The sequence below is a fragment of the Callorhinchus milii genome, unplaced genomic scaffold (assembly GCF_018977255.1).
Source record: "Callorhinchus milii isolate IMCB2004 unplaced genomic scaffold, IMCB_Cmil_1.0 Scaffold25, whole genome shotgun sequence".
NCBI classification, from domain to species: Eukaryota; Metazoa; Chordata; class Chondrichthyes; order Chimaeriformes; family Callorhinchidae; genus Callorhinchus; species Callorhinchus milii.
The window spans coordinates 7,400,459-7,419,638 of NW_024704766.1; the positions used below are offsets into that span (position 1 = coordinate 7,400,459).

Here is a 19,180-nt window from a genome sequence, read left to right on the forward strand (position 1 = left end):
ATGTTTCCATCTGTGTATTTGAGTGTGTGTGTGTGTGTGTCAGTGTGTGTGATGTGTTTGTGTGTGAGTATGTGTGGGGTGTACTTATGCATGTGTGCTGTGTGTAAGTGTGAGTGTGAATGCACAGCTGGCTAGCTGCCTTGCCCATGACTGTCTTGCTGCTGTGCCAAGCAAAACTGTCTGCACATGTGGCACTGAGCAGTGGGGCTTGTTATTGAAAGCCGCCCCACCTCTGCCACATCGCACTACAAAACACTGCCGTGTTAAACATATTTGGTTCTAAATCGTTCACCTTGAGAAGGTGGAGTAATCTGGTCTCCTCACCAGCTCCGCAAGCTTTAGCTACAGCGCTCTCAATGGCAAGCTATGTGTGGGCTTAGCTGGTTAGACTCCACCAGTTACCCCAACATACACTTTGGGCTCCCCCAGGCCTTGGCTCTGGCCAACCTGCGCCTAATACTTTCCGGAATTAGGCAAACAGGATGTGTCCCTCCAGGGAGCGAGCAAGAGAGAGAGAGAGCGAGAGAGAGCGAGAGAGAGCACATTCCGTTCCAACAATCTATCTCTGGCATTTCCCTGTGTCAGTGGGATACATGGAATTCTCAGTTGGGTTTGGAGACTCTTAAGCAACGGTGACGGGTTTCCGTGTGTGTCAGACACCCGGCTGGTCACGGTGACAGGTTTCTGTGTGTGTCCGACACCTGTCTGGTCACGGTGACAGGTTTCCATGTGTGTCAGACACTCGGCTGGTCACGGTGACGGGTTTCCATGTGTGTCAGACACCCGTCTCTGGGCAAAAAAAGATAGCTTTTCCTTTACTCTGGGAAGAGGAGATGGGTTTGTGTGTTCTCAGACGCACAATCTGACATTCCTTCACTATCTCTGCACGAGGGACAGGGTAAAACCTCCCACTCGGTGAGGAGGGTGAAGGTTACAGAGTGAGGTTTATTTCTCAGCAGTTTATTTCTTGAAGCAAAAATGCTGATGCCTTAAAAGTGTTTGGATTTTGTGAAGTTGCAGCGACACAGGTTGGTGCGTTGACTGGTTAGAAAGAGGAGGGAGGGAGTGAGGGTGGCAGGAGGGAGTGAGGGAGAGAGAGGGAGGAGGGAGAGAGAGAACGAGTGATGGAAAGAATGAGGGAAAGACAGAGGATTGGAGTTCAATTCTCGAATTCCCAACAGAGTGAGGTCTTGCTCCTGTTATGACGGAGTGGGAGGGGGGAGAAGTGGGACAGAATGTGGATCAAGGACCTCCCCTCAGAGGAGCAAAGTGAGAATTCAGCTGCCGAATTCTGACGAGCAATGAAAGCACAGGGACAACTGTGCTCCTCCTGATGTGAAGGCACTTTTTACAACTGTCATTTGTTGTTGTTGTTGGGGTGTGTTGCATTGTCGGAGGTGCCGTCCTTTGGATAAGACATTAAACCGAGGCCCTGTCTCTGACTGTTCAGGTGGATGTGATGTGGTATTAGTTGGTTAGACCAGGGCTCGCCCTCTGTGACCAGGTCTCCCTCTGCCTCCTCGTCCTCCTGGAATCTCTCTGCCACGTTCAATGCAGTCGACCGACCAGACCATCCTCCTACCCCGCTTCGCCTCGCCTCCCTCATCCACCTCAGTGGGTACACACTTGCATGGTTCAAGTTCTACTTAACCAACCACCTCCATTTCATCTCAGCAAATGGTTTCTCCTCCCTGCCCCGCCTGGTCACCTGTGGGGTTACCCCAGGGCTCCATCCTTGGCCCCTTCTTTTCCTCATCTACACGCTCCGTCTCAGTGATGTCATCCACACACATGGGGTCAACTTCACATGTATGTGGATGACACACAAATCTACTTCTCCTCCAGTCGCGACACCCAGCCCACTGGTGTCCTGTCAGCTTGTTTGATGGACATCCTGCAGCTGAATGTCGGCCAGACAGAAGCCATAATCTTTGGCTTCCATCAACATCTTCTGTCCTGCGGGTCTGAACTCCTCAACTTTCTCTCCCTCAGACTCTCCAAACATTAGTCGAGTGCCTTTCATGTCGGCACGATTTCTCAAAGCTCTTGGATTCATTGTAAGATGTAGTGACTGTGTGCTTTGTGGGCAAATCGACTTGAATCAAAGTCAATGTTAAATTCAACGAACCAGTGATGGTGGCGGGTCTTGGATTTTGGAACTGGATTTTGGAAAAAACGGACTTTGAAGTTAAAGAACTGAAAGGGTTAAATGGTGCACAGTTAGTTCCTCGGAGCTGTCCTCCCAGATAACCACAATTAAATGCGAAACATTAGACAAGTTTCCTGCCTCTGTTTACCAGCAGTCAGTAGGAACACGGTTGTTAGTCGATTGATGGATCACATTTCTGGGGGTAATAATCCCTTCAAAAAATAATAATTTGGTCATTCAATCCACGGCTGTTTGTGGGGACACTGCTGTGCACAACCCGCGGTCGCATCTCACCCACAGAATATACACTCAATTCACTTTACAGTATCTCCTGTGAAGTGTTTTGAGACGTCTTGAAGCCATGATAGGGCGCTGTATCAAATGTGAGGATTATTATTATTATTAAAAACTTGTACTGAGTCCCTACGGGGGAGGGGGGGGGGGGAGGGGGGGGAGGGGGGGGGGGGGGGAGGGGGGAGGGGGGGCACTGTGATGGTCTGTGGTCTCTAACTAAAGAATAGAGCTGTAAATCCGGACATCAGCCCTGAGATGATGAGAAGGGCACAGAGATAAACTAACACACAAAGTGGCTCTCAATTCATTCCAAAGTGGGAGAACAAAGCACAACTTCTGTCAAAGACAAAACACGCCCCAAAATCCCTTCCCATCCAGTAATCCATCGCAATTAGCTTCAGATCCCTCCCCCCCCCCCCCCCACACACCCCCACACACCCCCACACACCACACCACACCCCCCACACACACACCCCTCTCTCCACTCCGTCCCCGTCTGAGGTGTAATGAGTTCTGACTGTTGACAACACAGAAGGGGGACAGAGCAGTGGGAGCGTTACTGTGCCATCTCTGTGTCTGTGTGTGGGTCTGTGTGTGGGTGTGTGGGGGGGGTCTGTGTGTGGGTGTGGTGTGTGTCCCCCCCCCCCCCCCCCGGAGGGACTTTAGTTATTAAACACTGTGACTTTTCTGAAGTTGATTTGCTGGGATTGAAGAGCCACAGTGTGTGACAGAGGCTGCGATCAGCACAGGAGAGGGGAGAGGGGAGAGAGGAGGGGAGAGGGAGAGAGGGGGAGAGAGGAGGGAGGAGAGGAGAGGGAGAGAGGAGAGAGGGAGAGAGGAGGGGAGAGGAGAGGGAGAGAGGGGGAGAGGGAGAGAGGAGGGGAGAGGGAGAGAGGAGAGGGGAGGGGGAGAGAGGAGGGGGAGAGGGAGAGAGGAGAGAGGGGGAGAGGAGAGGGGAGAGAGGAGGTGGAGAGGGGAGAGGGGGAGAGGAGAGGGGGAGGGAGAGAGGAGAGGAGGAGAGAGGAGAGGGGGAGAGGAGGGGGAGAGGAGAGGGGAGAGGAGAGGGGGGGAGAGGAGGAGGGGGGGAGAGGGGAGAGGAGAGGGGAGAGAGGGGAAGGGGGGAGAGGGAGAGAGAGGGAGAGGGAGAGAGTGAGGGGAGAGGGGGAGATGATGGGGAGAGAGAGAGGGGGAGAGGGAGAGAGGGAGTGATGGAGAGAGAGGAGGGGAGAGGGGGAGAGAGGAGGGGGAGAGGAGGAGAGAGGAGAGGGAGAGGGGAGGAGAGGAGGGAGAGGAGAGAGGGAGAGAGGAGGGGAGAGGGGGAGAGGAGAGAGGGAGAGGGAGAGAGGAGGGGGAGAGGGGGAGAGGAGAGAGGGAGAGGGGGGGAGGAGGGGGGGAGCGCTGCTGCTGTTTCTCCGGAGACGCGGGTCCTGGGAAGCCTCGGGGGGGGGGACCTGTTCCGGCTGTTGCCCCAGTGATGGGGTCCTGAGGCCCCGCGGACCGGACCTGTGTGACGGCCACTGTTGGGGCTCTCAATGAGGAGCAGCACTTCTCAAACAGAAGGTCAGAGGGGACAATGGGAGGACTTCAGATCAAATGGTAAGAACTTTGTCAGTGTGAGGGTCAGTGTGAGGGTCTGTGTGAGGGTCAGTGTGAGGGTCTGTGTGAGGGTCTGTGTCTGTCAGTCTATATGTGTGTGAGGGACTTTGTGTCTGTGTATCTTTCTGTGCCTCTGTCTGTCTGTCTGTCTGTCTGTCTGTCTGTGTGTGTCTGTGTGTGTGTGAGGGTCTGTGTGAGGGTCTGTGTGTGTGTCTGTGTGTGTGTGAGGGTCTGTGTGAGGGTCTGTGTGTGTGTCTGTGTGTGTGTGAGGGTCTGTGTGTGTGTCTGTGTGTGTGTGAGGGTCTGTGTGAGGGTCTGTGTGTGTGTCTGTGTGTGTGTGAGGGTCTGTGTGAGGGTCTGTGTGTGTGTCTGTGTGTGTGTGAGGGTCTGTGTGAGGGTCTGTGTGTGTGTGTGTGTGAGGGTCTGTGCACTGTTATGAGCAAATTCTGTTTCTCTTCCAAACTGCTCTGTTTGTGATCAGCACAGACTGTGGGCACTGGGGGTTTGTTTTGATAGGAGGGGGGGGGGGGGGGCGGAGAGAGGGGGGGCGGGGGGGGCGGAGAGAGGGGGGGGCGAGAGAGGGGGGGCGGCAGGGGGGGGCGGAGAGAGGGGGGCGGCAGGGGGGGGGGCGGAGAGAGGGGGGCGGAGAGAGGGGGGCGGCAGGGGGGGGCGGAGAGAGGGGGCGGCAGGGGGGGGGCGGAGAGAGGGGGGCGGAGAGAGGGGGGCGGAGAGAGGGGGGGCAGAGAGAGGGGGGCGGCAGGGGGCGGAGGGGGGCGGCAGGGGGGGGCGGAGAGAGGGGGCAGGGGGGGGGAGAGAGGGGGGGCGGGAGAGAGGGGGGCGAGAGAGGGGGGGCAGAGAGATGGGGGGCGGCGGGGGGGGGGGCGGAGAGGGGGGGCAGAGAGAGGAGGGGCGCAGGGGGGGCGGAGAGAGGGGGGGCGGAGAAGGGGGGGCAGAGAGAGGAGAGGCGGCAGGGGGGGGCGGAGAGAGGGGGTGCGGGGAGAGGGGGGGGGCGGAGAGAGGGGGGGGCAGAGAGAGGGGGGCAGAGGGGGGGAGGGGAGAGAGAGGCGGGGAAGCAAAATTAACATTTTTTGCCAAAAAATCTAAAAGTTGTTTGAAAAATGAAATTCAAAACAGAAACACTGTTTATCTTTAGAGGAAACGAGACTTCGCCTCTTCACGTTTGGTGCCCACAAACAACAACAACAACAACAAAATGACAGACCCATTCCTCCCTCTCTTTCCCAACAGAGACCTCAGCCCTTTAACACGAGGAATTAAGCTGTTTGTTTTTTTTTGTTTGAAAAAAAGACCTTTAAACTCTTTGAAAAGTGCCCGAACCTTTGCAAAGACTTTTATTTTTAAAATTGTGTCGCACAGAGCAGCTTTAACCTACATTTTGAGTTTCGAGGCTGTTTTTTTTGAGTTGCTGCGTGACATCACGAGTCTATCCAGGGCACCGAAGCAAAGCATTGCTCCACCTGTCCTTCCCCGAACTATTCCTCCAGCTGTTTCTGTCTGTGTCACCTCAGATGAAAACTGCTGGTTCGCCTCTTTCCGCAGCTGTTTTTGCGGGATATTTGCGAGAGAGAGAGAGAGAGAGAGAGACGGTTCCTGGGTTCGCCCGCAAAAACAGACACAGTCACTACGCTTCATGGTGAATCCGGCGAAGCGCTTTTGATGTTCTTTGATGACGTGTTTCCCCCTCTTTTAGATCAAGACTGAAGATGCCCACAAAATATTCAGTCGATTCACGTAACACCGCGTCCTGTGAAGCGCTTTGAGACGTCTCGGAGACGTGATCAGGCGCTGTATCAAATGCGAGGGTTATTATTATTAAGACTATCCTCTTCGACCGTGCGACTCTTACGGCCACCTCCCTCCCTCCCTCCGGCTTGGCGTCAGGCTCCACCACCGCTAAGCCCTCCGAGATATTGGCCCGTGTGAAGGGCGCTGTGTAAATGCAAGTTGTTGCTGTTGTGAGGAGGCTCTGTATTACGTATCTTTACATGGGACAAACCGAGGTGGTTTAAGGCTACTCTTTAGCGCAGCAGAACTTGCTGCAAATAAACCACGTGTGACAGGACTTCTATGCATCAGTTCTGTGCATCCGTTCTTAAAAGTATTGTGCAGCTTCGGTCAATATTTTAGTGTTTATGGTCCCTTAATACACCTCGTTCACTGCAACAATCCACTTGCCCTGAAGGCAGTGCCCCTATCACCGGTTGGCCTATAAAATGCACAGTCACTACACTTGACAGTAAATCCCACGAAGCGCTTTGAGACGTCTCAGTGATTTGGCCAAGGCTCTGCCCCTCCCACCCTCCCTGATACCAAACCCCAAGCTCGGGTCCAAAACGCTGCCTGTCCAGCGCCTTCGGACATCCTCCCGACATGAGCAGCGCTGTGTAAATGCAACTTGTTGTGGTTGTTGTTGCTGTTCCGAATGTGAAGATTGTTGTTTTTTGGGGGGAACTGAATTGGGTGACAATTATCACATGCGTCACCTTCTCACCCTGCGAAGCCTGGCAGAGTGTTTGGTTTGGTTCAAGGAGAGTTAACTCATCAGCTGAGCCCAGTTAGAGCTCGGCAAATAATTCACTTTGTATCTAGGGCAGCGAAGAATCCTGATTCCCTGCCCTAAATGCCGCAGTCTATCCATCAGCTAATCCCAAATAATAGCTACTAATATTTGTGACTGAATATATTAGCCAATGTCGCCACGATATTAGGGACCGCTTCTAATTGTTAGCATCATTGCAAAGTGCGCAGATACCCCGATCGCTTTAGTTCTGTCTACTCCTTGTCTCACTCTCCTGCTTGTGTCACGTCCTCCTGAGATAGAGGAGCAGTGACTTGCTCCAAAGCGAGTCAGCCTGGGTCAGCCAAAAACTCCCTTGCCTCCGTGTCAGAGTGTTGTGGGTTCAATCCCCCTGATAAGAAGCAGTCACTCCACCGCCATGACCAGTGCATCTCACGATATTTCCTGCCTCGGACTGCGCTCAGTCACGCTTCCCAGATGTTAACTGAGCAGATGCCCGGAGAGATGGACGGTTAATAGGTTCATATATCCAACATTTATCTATCAGAAGTATCCTTAGAGTATCCAGTATCCAGTATCTAGTATCCAGAAGCAACTCCTTAGCTGATAGACCGTGGCATTTAGGGCACGGAATCAGGATGCTTTGCCGCCCCAGATACAAAAGGGTGAGCAGGGGCAGGGACTAGTGTTGCTAGTACAAAAAAAAGTCACACTTCTCTCGTGTACTGGGTCTCGGTATTCTGTTGCCCCTCCCTCGTTTTACTCCCCCCACCACCACCCCCCATACTTCCACTAACTCTTACTCTCCCCCCATCCCTCCCAGATAATAATAATACTTGCATTTGCTACAGCGTCACGGGATTTATGTCGAGACGTCTCAAAGCGACGTACTGTACATACTGCAAAGTGAAGTGACTGTGTGTTTTGGGGCGAAATATTGACTCTCCTCTCGCCCCGTCACCCATCCCATGGCCTCCCCAGACCGGCACATATACAGATCAGTCCTTTGTCTCTTCGCACAGACATGAACACAAACACAGACACAGGACTTGATGCCATTTGTCAGGACGGGTCAGTGGATGTGACAAACCTCTCTCTCTCTCTTTCTCTCTCTGTGTTTCCCCCCAACCCGCTGTTTGAGGGCTCACAAAAGACTTGCAGACAGGGGCCTCCAGACTTTTCCCAGTTGCTTCAAAAAGAAACCTGGGAAGCCTTTTTTTTGCGCTTGCAGACTGCTTTGCATCAGAATAAGAATCTTCCCACCATCGATCCACCCCACCCTCCTCTCCCTCCCTCCCTCTCTCTATCATGGTCGTGAAACCCCTTGGCTAAGAGCCAGCCAGCTCCGACACATTGTCTGAACCTTCTTTGTCAGGGATGACTGATCCATCGCCACATCCCAGAGCCTCAGAGAAACACAGCACTTTATTCCCGATGAGAACTCTTAAGCCTAAGAGACCGGCAAAGGCTCAGCCCGGCCATGCCAGATGGCTTTAGACGACTGCAGATGCAAATAAGTATTTCACGTCCCATGTGATGTCTAAACTGAGTCCCGTCTGCTGTGCAGGTGGGCGTTGAAAATCCCGTGACACTGTTGGTAAAAGAGAAGGGAAGTTGTTTCTCCCTGTATCCCTGGGCAATAATAATAATAATCCTTGCATTTGATGCAGCGCCTCAGCACCTCATTGAGTCGTCTCAAAGCACTTCACAGAATACACTGTAAAGTGGAGTGACTGTATTTTGTGGGCGAAATGCAGCAGCCAATAGTGCACAGCAGCGTCCCACAAACAATCATGGATTGAGTGACCAATTTTTTTTTAGCAATCCACCAAACAACTAACAACCGTGTTCCTACGTGTTGCTCGGTAAACCGAGCAGTGTGGAGTAAAGAAACTTACCTAAAGTTTCGCTCCTCCCGGGAATTGAACCCGGATCTTCTCGCTAGTGAGGTGAGCGTCTTAAGTGCTAAGCTACGCCACTCCATAAAAACTATCTCTTAAAGAGAAACTGGCTTTCAAATTAAGACAATTTAAGAGTTTTCCATAATTGTTCCATTTAATACAGTCATAACTCCCTCTAACATATCTGGTGAAGCGCTTTGAGACGTCTCATCGGCGTGATGAGGTGCTGTATTGAATGCCAGGAATATTATTATTATTACTGTAACTTAAATTTTAACGCAAAACAGTGTCATGGGGAAGGAGCTAGTGGGACTTGGTGGATTGTCAACCACGAGAGTAATTCGTAACCGGGAGTGACATCTTGATTTGGGTACACTTGCCCATCATGTTGTTAGTGAGGTGATGGGGGTAGAGGGAAATCTTCTCTTAAGCTGCTTTAACTCCTTTTTCCGTGTTGCATTGACTTTCCCAGAGCCACAGAGACAGGAATGTTATTGACGGCTCCAGGAGAGGTTTTCACAAGCCAGGCCTCACTGGGGGGGTGGGGGGGGAAGAGATTCTTTCCAGTTCAGGAAAAGAACACAGGGAATTGGGCAGGTATTTTCACAGCTGTTTGTGGGGACGTCACTCTGCACAAATTGGCTGCTGAGTTTGCAAACTGCACTCCTTCAAAGTAAACTTTAAAATAATTTAGTCACTCAATCCACGACTGTTTGTGGGACGCTGCTGTGTGCAGTTGGCTGTCACGTTTCGCCCACAAAATATACAGTCACTACACTTTACTGTGAAGTGCTTTGAGACGTCTCGAAGACGTGATAAGGTGCTCTATCAAATGCAAGGATAATTATTATTATATGCGTTGCTGACGGCAAATGTTGATGTTGTAGAAATTTCTGTTCGGAGCTTTCAATACAAATATTGCAACACACAACATCGCTGATTTTTCTCCTGGAATCTCAGTGCAGTTTGTGACTTTTATTTTGCAATAATATCCACTATTTTTCATCACTGTCATTGTAAGGGAGTGTTGGTGACAAACCTCACATTATTAATAATAAATCCTCACATTTGACACAGTGCCTTTCATGTCAGGACAACACCTCAAAGCATGTCACGCTCTTTGCTGTAAAGTGTAGTTTCGCCCACAAAATACAGTCAATTCATTTTACAGTACACTCTGAAGCGCTTTGAGACGTCTCGAAGCCGTGATAAGGCGCTGTATCAAATGCAAGGATTATTATTTTGAGAGGAATTTGCCTTTTAAACAAACAGAGATTAGCTTTGAAGATGAGATTCAAATCATGGGGAAAGAGAGCTGGCTGTGTTTTGGAAATAATAATAATAATCCTTGCATTTGATATAGGGCTTTATCACGTCTCAAGGCGCTTCACAGAATATACTGTAAAGTGAATTAACTGTGTATTTTGCGGGCAAAATAAAATAAGTTATAAAACTATAACCTGTTCTATTTTTGGAGATAAAAATGCAAATAGCAGCAGTTTCCTTGTGAAGGGAATATTTTTGCCGAGAGCTGGGAACCTCGCAGTTCTGAGCTGTTACGAAATCCCACGTTTAACATAACGGCTTTTCACAGTTTGCCAATAAAACTTTTCCACAGAATTCGTGGCTGCAGAGAAACTTTTTTTTTCGCGGTGAGTCAAGATTCTTGTGGAAAATCTGATGGTCGGAAAGTGTGTGGGGGAGGGTGGGGGCCGGTTGGGGGTGGCCGGGGGGGGTGTGCCAGGGGGGTGAAGGGGGAAGAAAATTGGAAGGGGGGTGAGAGAGACTGACGACGCCCCCTGGTGGTGGAAAATGCAACCGTCACAAAAAATCCAACTTCACCAATTAAATGGTCGTTCAACTCATTCCAGTCCTATTTTAGTGGGACGTTGGTTTGGATCTCTCCCCCCATCTTGCCCCCTCCTTCCCCTCTTCTAGATCATGACTGAAGACCATCCTCTTCGAACATGCTTACGGACATCTCCTCCCCACCCCACCCTCGGAGCGGGTGTCAGGCTTCGCCACTGTTGAAAGCTCTGAGATGCTGCCCTGCAGGAAGAGCGCTGTGTAAATGCAAGTTGTTGCTGGCGCAGATCAGCTGACAGGTTCACCCCTCCAACACTCCCAGTTTGGAGGCCCTTTGAGACATTTTTCTCTCCAGTCAAAATCGGTCACTCACTCTGTGGCTGTTTGTGGGGGGGGTCACGGTGTGAAAATTGGCTGCTGCGTTATCGTAGAGAATACACTTTCACTTCACAGTAAATCCTGTAAAGTACTTTGAGAGGTTTCGATGACCTGATACAGATGCTCTAACAAACACAAGATTTGTTATTGCTATATCTTGACACAAGGCATTGCACTCAATGTTTTACACACTGTAATCAGAGCATCAGCCAAGAACTGTGTGAGTTCAAAGTCCCTGACAGAGGGGCTTGAACCCAGATATGAGAGCGCTACCAACTGAGCCAGTCTGACCCCTGAACAGAGATAAACTGAAGTTTGTGGAATAACAGTCTCAATCCATAACTGTTTGTGGGAAACTGCTGTGTGCAATTTGCTGCTCACAAACTACACAGTCAATCAACTTTACAGTGTATCCTGTAAAGCGCTTTGAGACGTCTCAATGACGTGATAAAGCTCTGTATCAAATGCAAGGATTATGATTATAATAATTGGGAATTATTGTTTCCTTTTTCCCTTTCAGTGTCAGTTCACAGAGCCCAATCCACAGCACAAAACAGGAGTCTATTTCAAGCGAACTGGATGAAAGCTTGGAATTATCTAGCCAGAAAGAAGAATGGGAGAATGGGGATGGTAAGTTGAGTTTTCCAGCTTGCAAACCGGATATTCATACCCGTCGGGCCACATACTCGGAGCTCTAATGAAGAGGATCGTGAAATATTCCCAGCGCATGTTACCAACATTCCCAAGGTACGTTTCCTCACCATCCTGTAGCTTAGTGGTTAGAGCACTTGCCTCACAAGGGAGAGGACCTGGGTTCGATTCCCAGGCAGGGCGAACCATTGGGCAAGTTCCCTTACTCCACACACACGCCTCTGTTTACCCAGCAGTAAGTAGGAACTAGGTTGTTAGTTGATTGGTGGATCACTTTTCTGGGGATAGTATCCCCTAGTAATAATAATAATAAATTGGTCACTCAATCCACGACTGTTTGTGGGACGTTGCTGTGCGCAATTGGCATTTCACCCACAAAATACAGTCACTCCACTTTACAGTGTATCCTGCGAAGAGCTTTGAGACGACTCAACAAGGTGATAATGCGCCATATCAAATGCAAGGATTATTATTATTATCCCAGATTGCAATACGAACCTTCACAAAGTCCATGTTAGAGTAACAAACACTACCACTTGTACAACAACCGATCACACACACTGTCCCAGAGGTCCCGAGGCTCAGAAACCCGAATGGGTCCTGAGATAACACACCTGGGCAGGTCTCTAGGATGACTCTGGGTGAGGTCCGGTCTCGTGCCGTCAGGACAGCAAGTCCGAGAGCGCAGAGCGCTGGCAACCGTTTTTCCATCTGGTGGATGTAAGTAATTGAGCGTAAGTGACGTCTCTGAGCTAAGTCTGCACTTGTTGGACAAGTCGGTCCGAGCTGACACAAAACAACAAGGTATGACATTTACACAGCGTCTTTCACGGCAGAAGGACTTTCCAAGGCAGACAGGGATTTGCACCTGAGCTGGTGGTTGGGATCAGGAGGCTGTGGAGGACAGGGAGGGTGAGGGCAGGGAGGGTGACTGAAGGCACCATCGAAGAGGAGGGTCTTGAAGGAAGCAAGGCAGGGGGTGAGGCGAAATTGAATGTAGGATGGATTTCCAGAGGGTGGGAGCAGAGAAGCTGAAGGCCCGTCAGCCAATGGTGGGGCGGGTGACGCGGGGGACATGAAGCAGACCGGAGGCCGGTGAGTGGAGGGAGTGGACAGGTTGGTTGTTCAGTGTATTCCAAGCACCCAGTGCTGGCACCTCACATGGAATGTTTGAAGCACATCCGAGTCTCTCTTCAGCAACACCTACATCTCCGAGCCACACAGAATCACCAATGTCACCCAGACCCTGATAAACACAACAAGGCTTCACAGCCAAGGAACGCACAGTAGGTCAGGCAGTATCTATGGAGAGAAGGAAGCGAATTAACATTTCCGGTCGATGACCTTTCATCAGAACTGGTTAAAATAGTATCACTCACAAACAGACTGTGGTGATGGGGTTGAGAGGGAATTAGAGCAGGCCAATGACCCCTCCACAGCCTGTCCCACCATTTACATCATAACTTAACAGATCATCATATCCCTGAATATGGCTACTTTCCAAGTATCTATCTCCCTCTCTTAACTATCTCAGTTGGTGGTCTTCAGCAAGATCATGTGAGTCTAACTTGCAGTTTGGGCTAACCAGGTGTAAACCCATTTGCAAAGAAGGAGCTGCAGATGCTTCCAATTAACACCAAGGATTCCTCATTGGTCTGTGGTTATGACCAAACTCCTATTTATTTAGCTCTTGAGGGACGCAGGCTTGTTTGAGCAAAGAATGTCAATATGGCTGGTTTAGCCTTTAAAGCTCCAGGCTCCCTAATCAATGGTGTGGAACTGCGACAGACGGAACCTAGCTTTACCCATCAGCTGCTGGTGCATTCGCCAATGCAAGGAGGAGGATTAATCCCAGTGTCAAAATTCAGGATGTTGCCTGAAAAAGGTGAGGTGTGTTGATCCATTGAGGGTCTGATTTCAATGAACTCAAGTCTCCCTCCCTCCTTTGCTCACTCCTTCCCACCTACTTTGTGACCTCAATATGGATCATCTCGAACGCCTTGTAATGTGAAATGTAAATGATGTTTTCTTTACGGGGAAACCTAAATAAAGGGTCAGAGCCTGTAGAGCAGACCAGGTTCAAAAGAGCAGGAGAGACGGTGAGCTAAATCAGGTGGGATTGTTCAGCTAGCACCGTGCTTGGGTATTTCGGCACAGACGCGATGGGCCGAATGGCCTCCTTCTGTGCTGTCTATAAATGTAATTTTGTTGTTGTATATTTCTGTGATTTGCTAAAAGCCTGTAGATTGTGGGAGGAAGAGAAGCCTTGAAGAGCTAAGAAATTCTTCAGGTTTGAGGCTATGGGGAAGAAGTCAAATCAGTCTGTAGGTCTTGATGTGACAACGTCTCAAAGCACTTTATAAGACTGACTTACTGTGAAGTGTAGTGACTGTATCTTGTCAGCTACTTTTCAAAACTATCAATGTTTTTCTTATTAATTTGCTTTGAAGGCCACCAAAAGAGCTAAGTAAGCTGAGGTTTTTCTCCTCAATCTCGAGTTGGATAGATAAATGGAACACAGTGTTGTATTTTATCTATGTGATGTGCAGCCTCTGGTCTCCAGCATTTCTGAGTGGTCACAGGACATAATAACACAACATGAGATGTGGAGCCTGCAGCAAGCTCAGTTGACCCCGATCCTAGATCATTTTTGACAGCAAACTGCAGAGAAACAAACTCTCCTGCGTAGAAATGAAAGCAGGAACCATTCTGTTTGTGGTCAGGTGAAGATCAGATGGACAACTTAAAGACATGGCACCATTCGAAAAGAGAAGGGATTTCCTCTCATCTCCTGGTGTCCAGGCCAACAATCCCCTCCACCTCCCTTTCCAAGATAAAATCGGTTGGTTACTTCATGGCTGTTTATGGGCTATTGTTATGTGCAAATTGGCTGCCACGTTCACCCACAATATACACAGTCACTACACCTGCCGTGCATTCTTACAAAGCACTTTCTTCCCGATGTGAAAGGCGCTCTTGTCAAATGCAAGTATTATTATGAATAATAAATTAATATTAATGTACAATGCTTTTTGCCCACAAAGTATACAGCCACCAACAGAGAAGGCCAAGTAAGCCGAGGTTTACTTACAATGATTGAGACGTCTCAATGACGTGATGAGGCGCTAATCAAAATGCAGTGATTATGACTAATAAATAATAGTTTATTTGATTAAATTAACTAAGGATAATCTATTTACAAATTATTTACTGGGAGCAGCAACTTTACACATCATCACTTTGACTTGGAACTTGATGGATTGACTGACTGATTACTTTGACTGATTGATTGATTTCCATTATTCTGGACTGCTATATAAAAGTTTGTTGTTGTTGTTTTCGAAGTTTCAATTAAAGCTCTTCTTTCTGCCCAGAAGACAATAACTCGTCTGGTTGGAATTCCATGACTTCGGGAAAAACGCAGGAGAATGATGATCAATGGGAAGATCAGTTGCTGGATCAACAGGATCAGTTGGGAAAAGAGATGGAAGAAGCCAGGCAAATGATCTCCATTTTGCAAGTATGAAATCTTAACAAATGTTTCAATAAAAAAACACAAATTGTGATGTCTTATTATTTACAGGTATTTGTGTTTTTTTAGGATGTTTTCTTCATATATAATAATAAATTATTTTTTTTCAAAATTAAATTTAAAAAGACCCTGTGTGTGTAGATCAGGAAAAAGGCTCAGGTGAAACTTGGGTCTGATCCCATTCCCTGCTCTCTCTCCCCCCCCCCATCATATCTGTGCTGGGGCTCGCTCCCCCACTGGAGCTCTCTAACCCCATTCCCTGCTCTCTCCCATAACCTTTCACTGTTAAATAATAATCCTTGCATTTGATATAGCGCTTTTCACGTCGGGAGGACGTCCCAAAGCGCTTCACAGAACGCACTGTAAAGTGAATTGACTGCATATTTGTGGGCGAACGCGGCAGCCAATTGCGCACAGCAATGTCCCACAAACAGTCGTGGATTGAAAATGACCAATTTATTATTGTTTTTGGTTTTGGAGGGTTATTATTAGGCTCTGTGTGGAGTAAGGAAACTTGTCCGAGGTTTCGCCCTCTGCCTGGAATTGAACTCAGGTCTCTCACTTGCAAAGTGAGTGCTCTAACCACTGAGCTACAGGACTCCACTGTTATTGTTTCACAAGGATTTATCCAACTCCCTTTTCAATGAAATTGGGGTTTGTGGTGTGACTGTAAAGCTACTCCCGTTGTGTAAAATCCACAAGTCTCTGTGTGGTCAGGTCTGTGGGTTTCTGGCCATTTGATGCCAGATTTTATTTATCGATGTTTTGTCGTCAGGCTTTGCTACTGAACGGTTCGCTGCCTGAAGACGAACAAGAGGGATCCTTTCCCCTGTCCGAGCAGGGAGCCTGCTCAGAGGAGCAACTGGTAAGTGGTGTCTTGTTCCAGGTAACACAGCCGTTTGTTCTGCTGGCGGTGAGTGCACTGTATCCATTGGTGTTAATCTCTTGTGTTGATCAGGTCATCATCAAGGGCCGTCTGGATCAAAGTATGGAAGAATGTCAGGAACTGAAGGTATGTTTATTGTGTGGGGGGGAAACGTTGTTGATTTACTCGATGCCCTGTTGCCAGCGGAAACAAATAAATAACCTCCGTCCAAGAGGGTGGGGCAATCCGAGTTTCACGTTGGAACCGAATGCGTTTCTATCGTGGATAAAAATAATAATAATCCTTTTTTGATACAGTGCCTTATCACATCATCGAGAACTCTCAAAGCGCTTCACAGGATATACTGTAAAGTGAATTGACTGTATATTTTGTGGGAGAAACGCAGCAGCCAATTGCACACAGCAGTGTCCCACAAACAGCCGTGGGTAAAAATAATCATCATCATAATAATAATAATGAGGCAGCGCCTGGTAACGTCACTCACACTGTTTGACAGGATGGTTACAGTGTTTGTTGGCTTTGTTCCCACAAATAGCCATGGAGTGAATGACCAATTTTATTCAGGGGAATTGTTCACCAGGATATCAGGATGGGGCGCGGTAGGGGACAGAGGGGGAATTTGAGGCAGATATCTAAAGAGGTTTGCAGAGGTCTGGGTTGGGGAAAGGGGCAGGTAAATGGGATGAATCGATCGCTCTTTTGAAACAACCAGCACAGACACGATGGGCCGAATGGCCTCCCTCTGTGTGGTAAAGTTCTATGGTGCTAGAGTGTTGGGTGGGGGGCTGGTGGTGGGGAGAGGGGGGGGAATTCTTTTTATATAGCAAAATTAATTACTTTTTGTTTTCTGAAAATTGCAGAAAGAACTCCTGAAATACAAACAAGAATCACGGAACCTCCAGGGAGTAAAGGTGAGGATGTGAATGACGTCCCCCTCTCCCAGCAACGTGTCCCTCGCTGCTGAGACCCCCACTGTGCGTGGCCAACAGCTACACCTCAAGGCATTACTCTGCTCTAAGTAAAGGAGCATTGTGTCAGAACAGGGTCAGCCTCAAACAAGCCCTCCGTGCCCCTCCCTCCGTGCCCCTCCCTCCGTGCCCCTCCCTCCGTGCCCCTCCCTCCGTGCCCCTCCCTCCGTGCCCCTCCCTCCGTGCCCCTCCCTCCCGTGCCCCTCCCTCCGTGCCCCTCCCTCCGTGCCCCTCCCTCCGTGCCCCTCCCTCCGTGCCCCTCCCTCCGTGCCCCTCCCTCCGTGCCCCTCCCTCCGTGCCCCTCCCTCCGTGCCCCTCCCTCCGTGCCCCTCCCTCCGTGCCCCTCCCTCCGTGCCCCTCCCTCCGTGCCCCTCCCTCCGTGCCCCTCCCTCCGTGCCCCTCCCTCCGTGCCCCTCCCTCCGTGCCCCTCCCACTCATCCAGTGCCTTTCACATCAGGACATTTCAAAGCCCTTCACATAAACACTGGGTAGAGCACATGACTGAGTGTCTTGTAGGCGAACAGTTTGTGGTGGGCGACGTCCGAGCAAAGCCATTCCGTGAGCCCCGTTCCCACCCGCCCTCGTGTCTCCATCTTGTTTGTCAGGATGCCTTGCAGCAGAGGATGGTGCAGCAGGAAAGCTCCATCCTGCAGCTGAAGCAGGAGTTACTGCGCATGAGCATGGCCAAGGACGAGCTGTTCAGCCAGAACGTGAGGAACCTCGCTTTGTTTAACCCGTTTATAACGCCTCCATCCGTCCCCCACCCCCGTCCGTTCCCTCCCTCCCAACAATAAAGCACCGGCCCCATTTATTGCTCGCTCGGTAGGCTTGTGGGATGCAGATGCGCGGCCAACACTTGCTGCTTCACACCCACCGCCAGTTTCATAGGAACAGGGGGAGGCCATTCAGCCCCTCAAGCCTGTTCCGCCAGGGTTAATCTGTAACTCAACTCCAGTTGCCCACCTTGGCCCCGTATCCCTGCGTATAATTTACCTGCACAGAAAGTGGCGGCTATAGTGTGCAGTGCACAGTCTGTGCAGTGACTCACGCATTTGTCTGTCGGACATTTTTGTAGGTTTATCAACTCGAAGTTTATAGGTGAACTCTTTTATGGTGTGAGGTGGGGGAGGATGAAGAGGGGTGAGGGGAGGAGGGTTGGGATGGGGGGAGGTGTTGGCGCAATATTTAACTTTTATCAGAACAGAATCAACATTTGTGTTTTTTGTGACGGTTAAGTTTTTTTTAGTAAATGTCTTTTTTTTTCCTTATTTGCCGGCAGCTCGATCTACAGAGGAAGATTGAGGAGCGGAGCAGACTGCTGGGAGAATTTAAAGTAAAGAGTTTTAATAAACTCCCTCTGGTTGAAACCTCACCCAAACCACCCCACCCTCAAGCCCCCACCCCATGTTGGAGTGGGGGAGCGGAGAAGTGTAGCGTAGATCACGGAGATGGGGAGATGCTAGGGGTGTCTAACTTTAGACTGGAAAATAAAACAATGTTGGGGGTGTGGTGGGGGGGGGTGAGGCAGAGTGTAGACAGTCTTCAGATAGTCTTGAGGGCCCATAGTAAATCTTTCCCCTCGTCCGTCCCCCAATCCCCTCCTGTCCTCTCGCCGCAGCGTGGGTGATGTGTGACCTGCTCTGTTCTTCCTTTGCAGAGAGAGTTGGGACAGAAGGACCGCATGCTGCAGCAGCACCAGGCGAAGCTGGAGGAGGCTGTGAGGAAGCTGGCGGAGGCCAGTCACATAAAGGTACACAGAGATGCCTCCCTCGCCCGTCAGAACCTGGCCCACTTAGCCTTACCCTGTCTCGTTAAATAACTCCTCACTTCGACTCCGTGCCTTTCACGTCAGGAGGACGTCTCGAAGAGCTTTACAGGACCCACTATAAAAGTGTTGTGACTGTAGTGACTGCTATGAAGTGTAGTGACTGCGTTTTGTAGGCAAACTGAGTGGCCATTTTGTACACAGCAAGGACCCGCACACAGCCAAGAAGTGAACAAGCAATTTTAGCTGGGAGGTGGGGCGGGGAGTGTTGGAGGGCATCAGAAAAGAAAAACATCCATAAAAGGTGCCTCATGAGTGCCTATCTCATGAGTTTATTCTACTTTTGTTTTAATCCTTTAAGGGTTAGAATAGAATCAGAACCACAGAACCTGACTCCTGCTGCCTCTACATGTTCTGAGGTTTACGTGTAGACTTTAGATGCATTGCATTCTTGCAATATCTATTATCTTTTCCTTTCCTTCAGTGTGCTGCATTGCTCGATATGGCAGAGTTTCCCCACTTTCTCTGTCGCCCCCCCCCACTCTAGATATTTTGGGGAAATTAAAGCAATTTCTCGAGTTTCCTGTTTTGCTCCAAGTATCCCATTGGTCTCAACATCAAGTTACTGTCAAATCCCAACTTTTTTCCAGTATATAGTAATGATAATAATAATCTCACATTTGATACAGTGTTTCATCACATCTTCGGGACGTCT

General features: G+C 49.6%; 1 protein-coding gene across 5 annotated transcripts in view; it reads left to right on the forward strand.

The window, feature by feature from the left end:
• Positions 1–19,180, forward strand: part of dixdc1b (DIX domain containing 1b) — a 94,345-nt gene that overhangs the window by 23,653 nt on the left and 51,512 nt on the right. For 2 of the 5 annotated variants that reach the window (XM_042343917.1, XM_042343920.1), the window contains exons 6-13: positions 11,184–11,293; positions 14,689–14,834; positions 15,622–15,711; positions 15,805–15,858; positions 16,593–16,643; positions 17,306–17,410; positions 17,980–18,033; positions 18,358–18,450. In XM_042343917.1, the coding sequence (XP_042199851.1) occupies positions 11,184–11,293; positions 14,689–14,834; positions 15,622–15,711; positions 15,805–15,858; positions 16,593–16,643; positions 17,306–17,410; positions 17,980–18,033; positions 18,358–18,450 (703 nt within the window). The remainder of the gene's footprint in view (positions 1–11,183; positions 11,294–14,688; positions 14,835–15,621; positions 15,712–15,804; positions 15,859–16,592; positions 16,644–17,305; positions 17,411–17,979; positions 18,034–18,357; positions 18,451–19,180) is intronic. The other 3 variants (XM_042343918.1, XM_042343921.1, XM_042343919.1) reach the window with 2 other exon arrangements.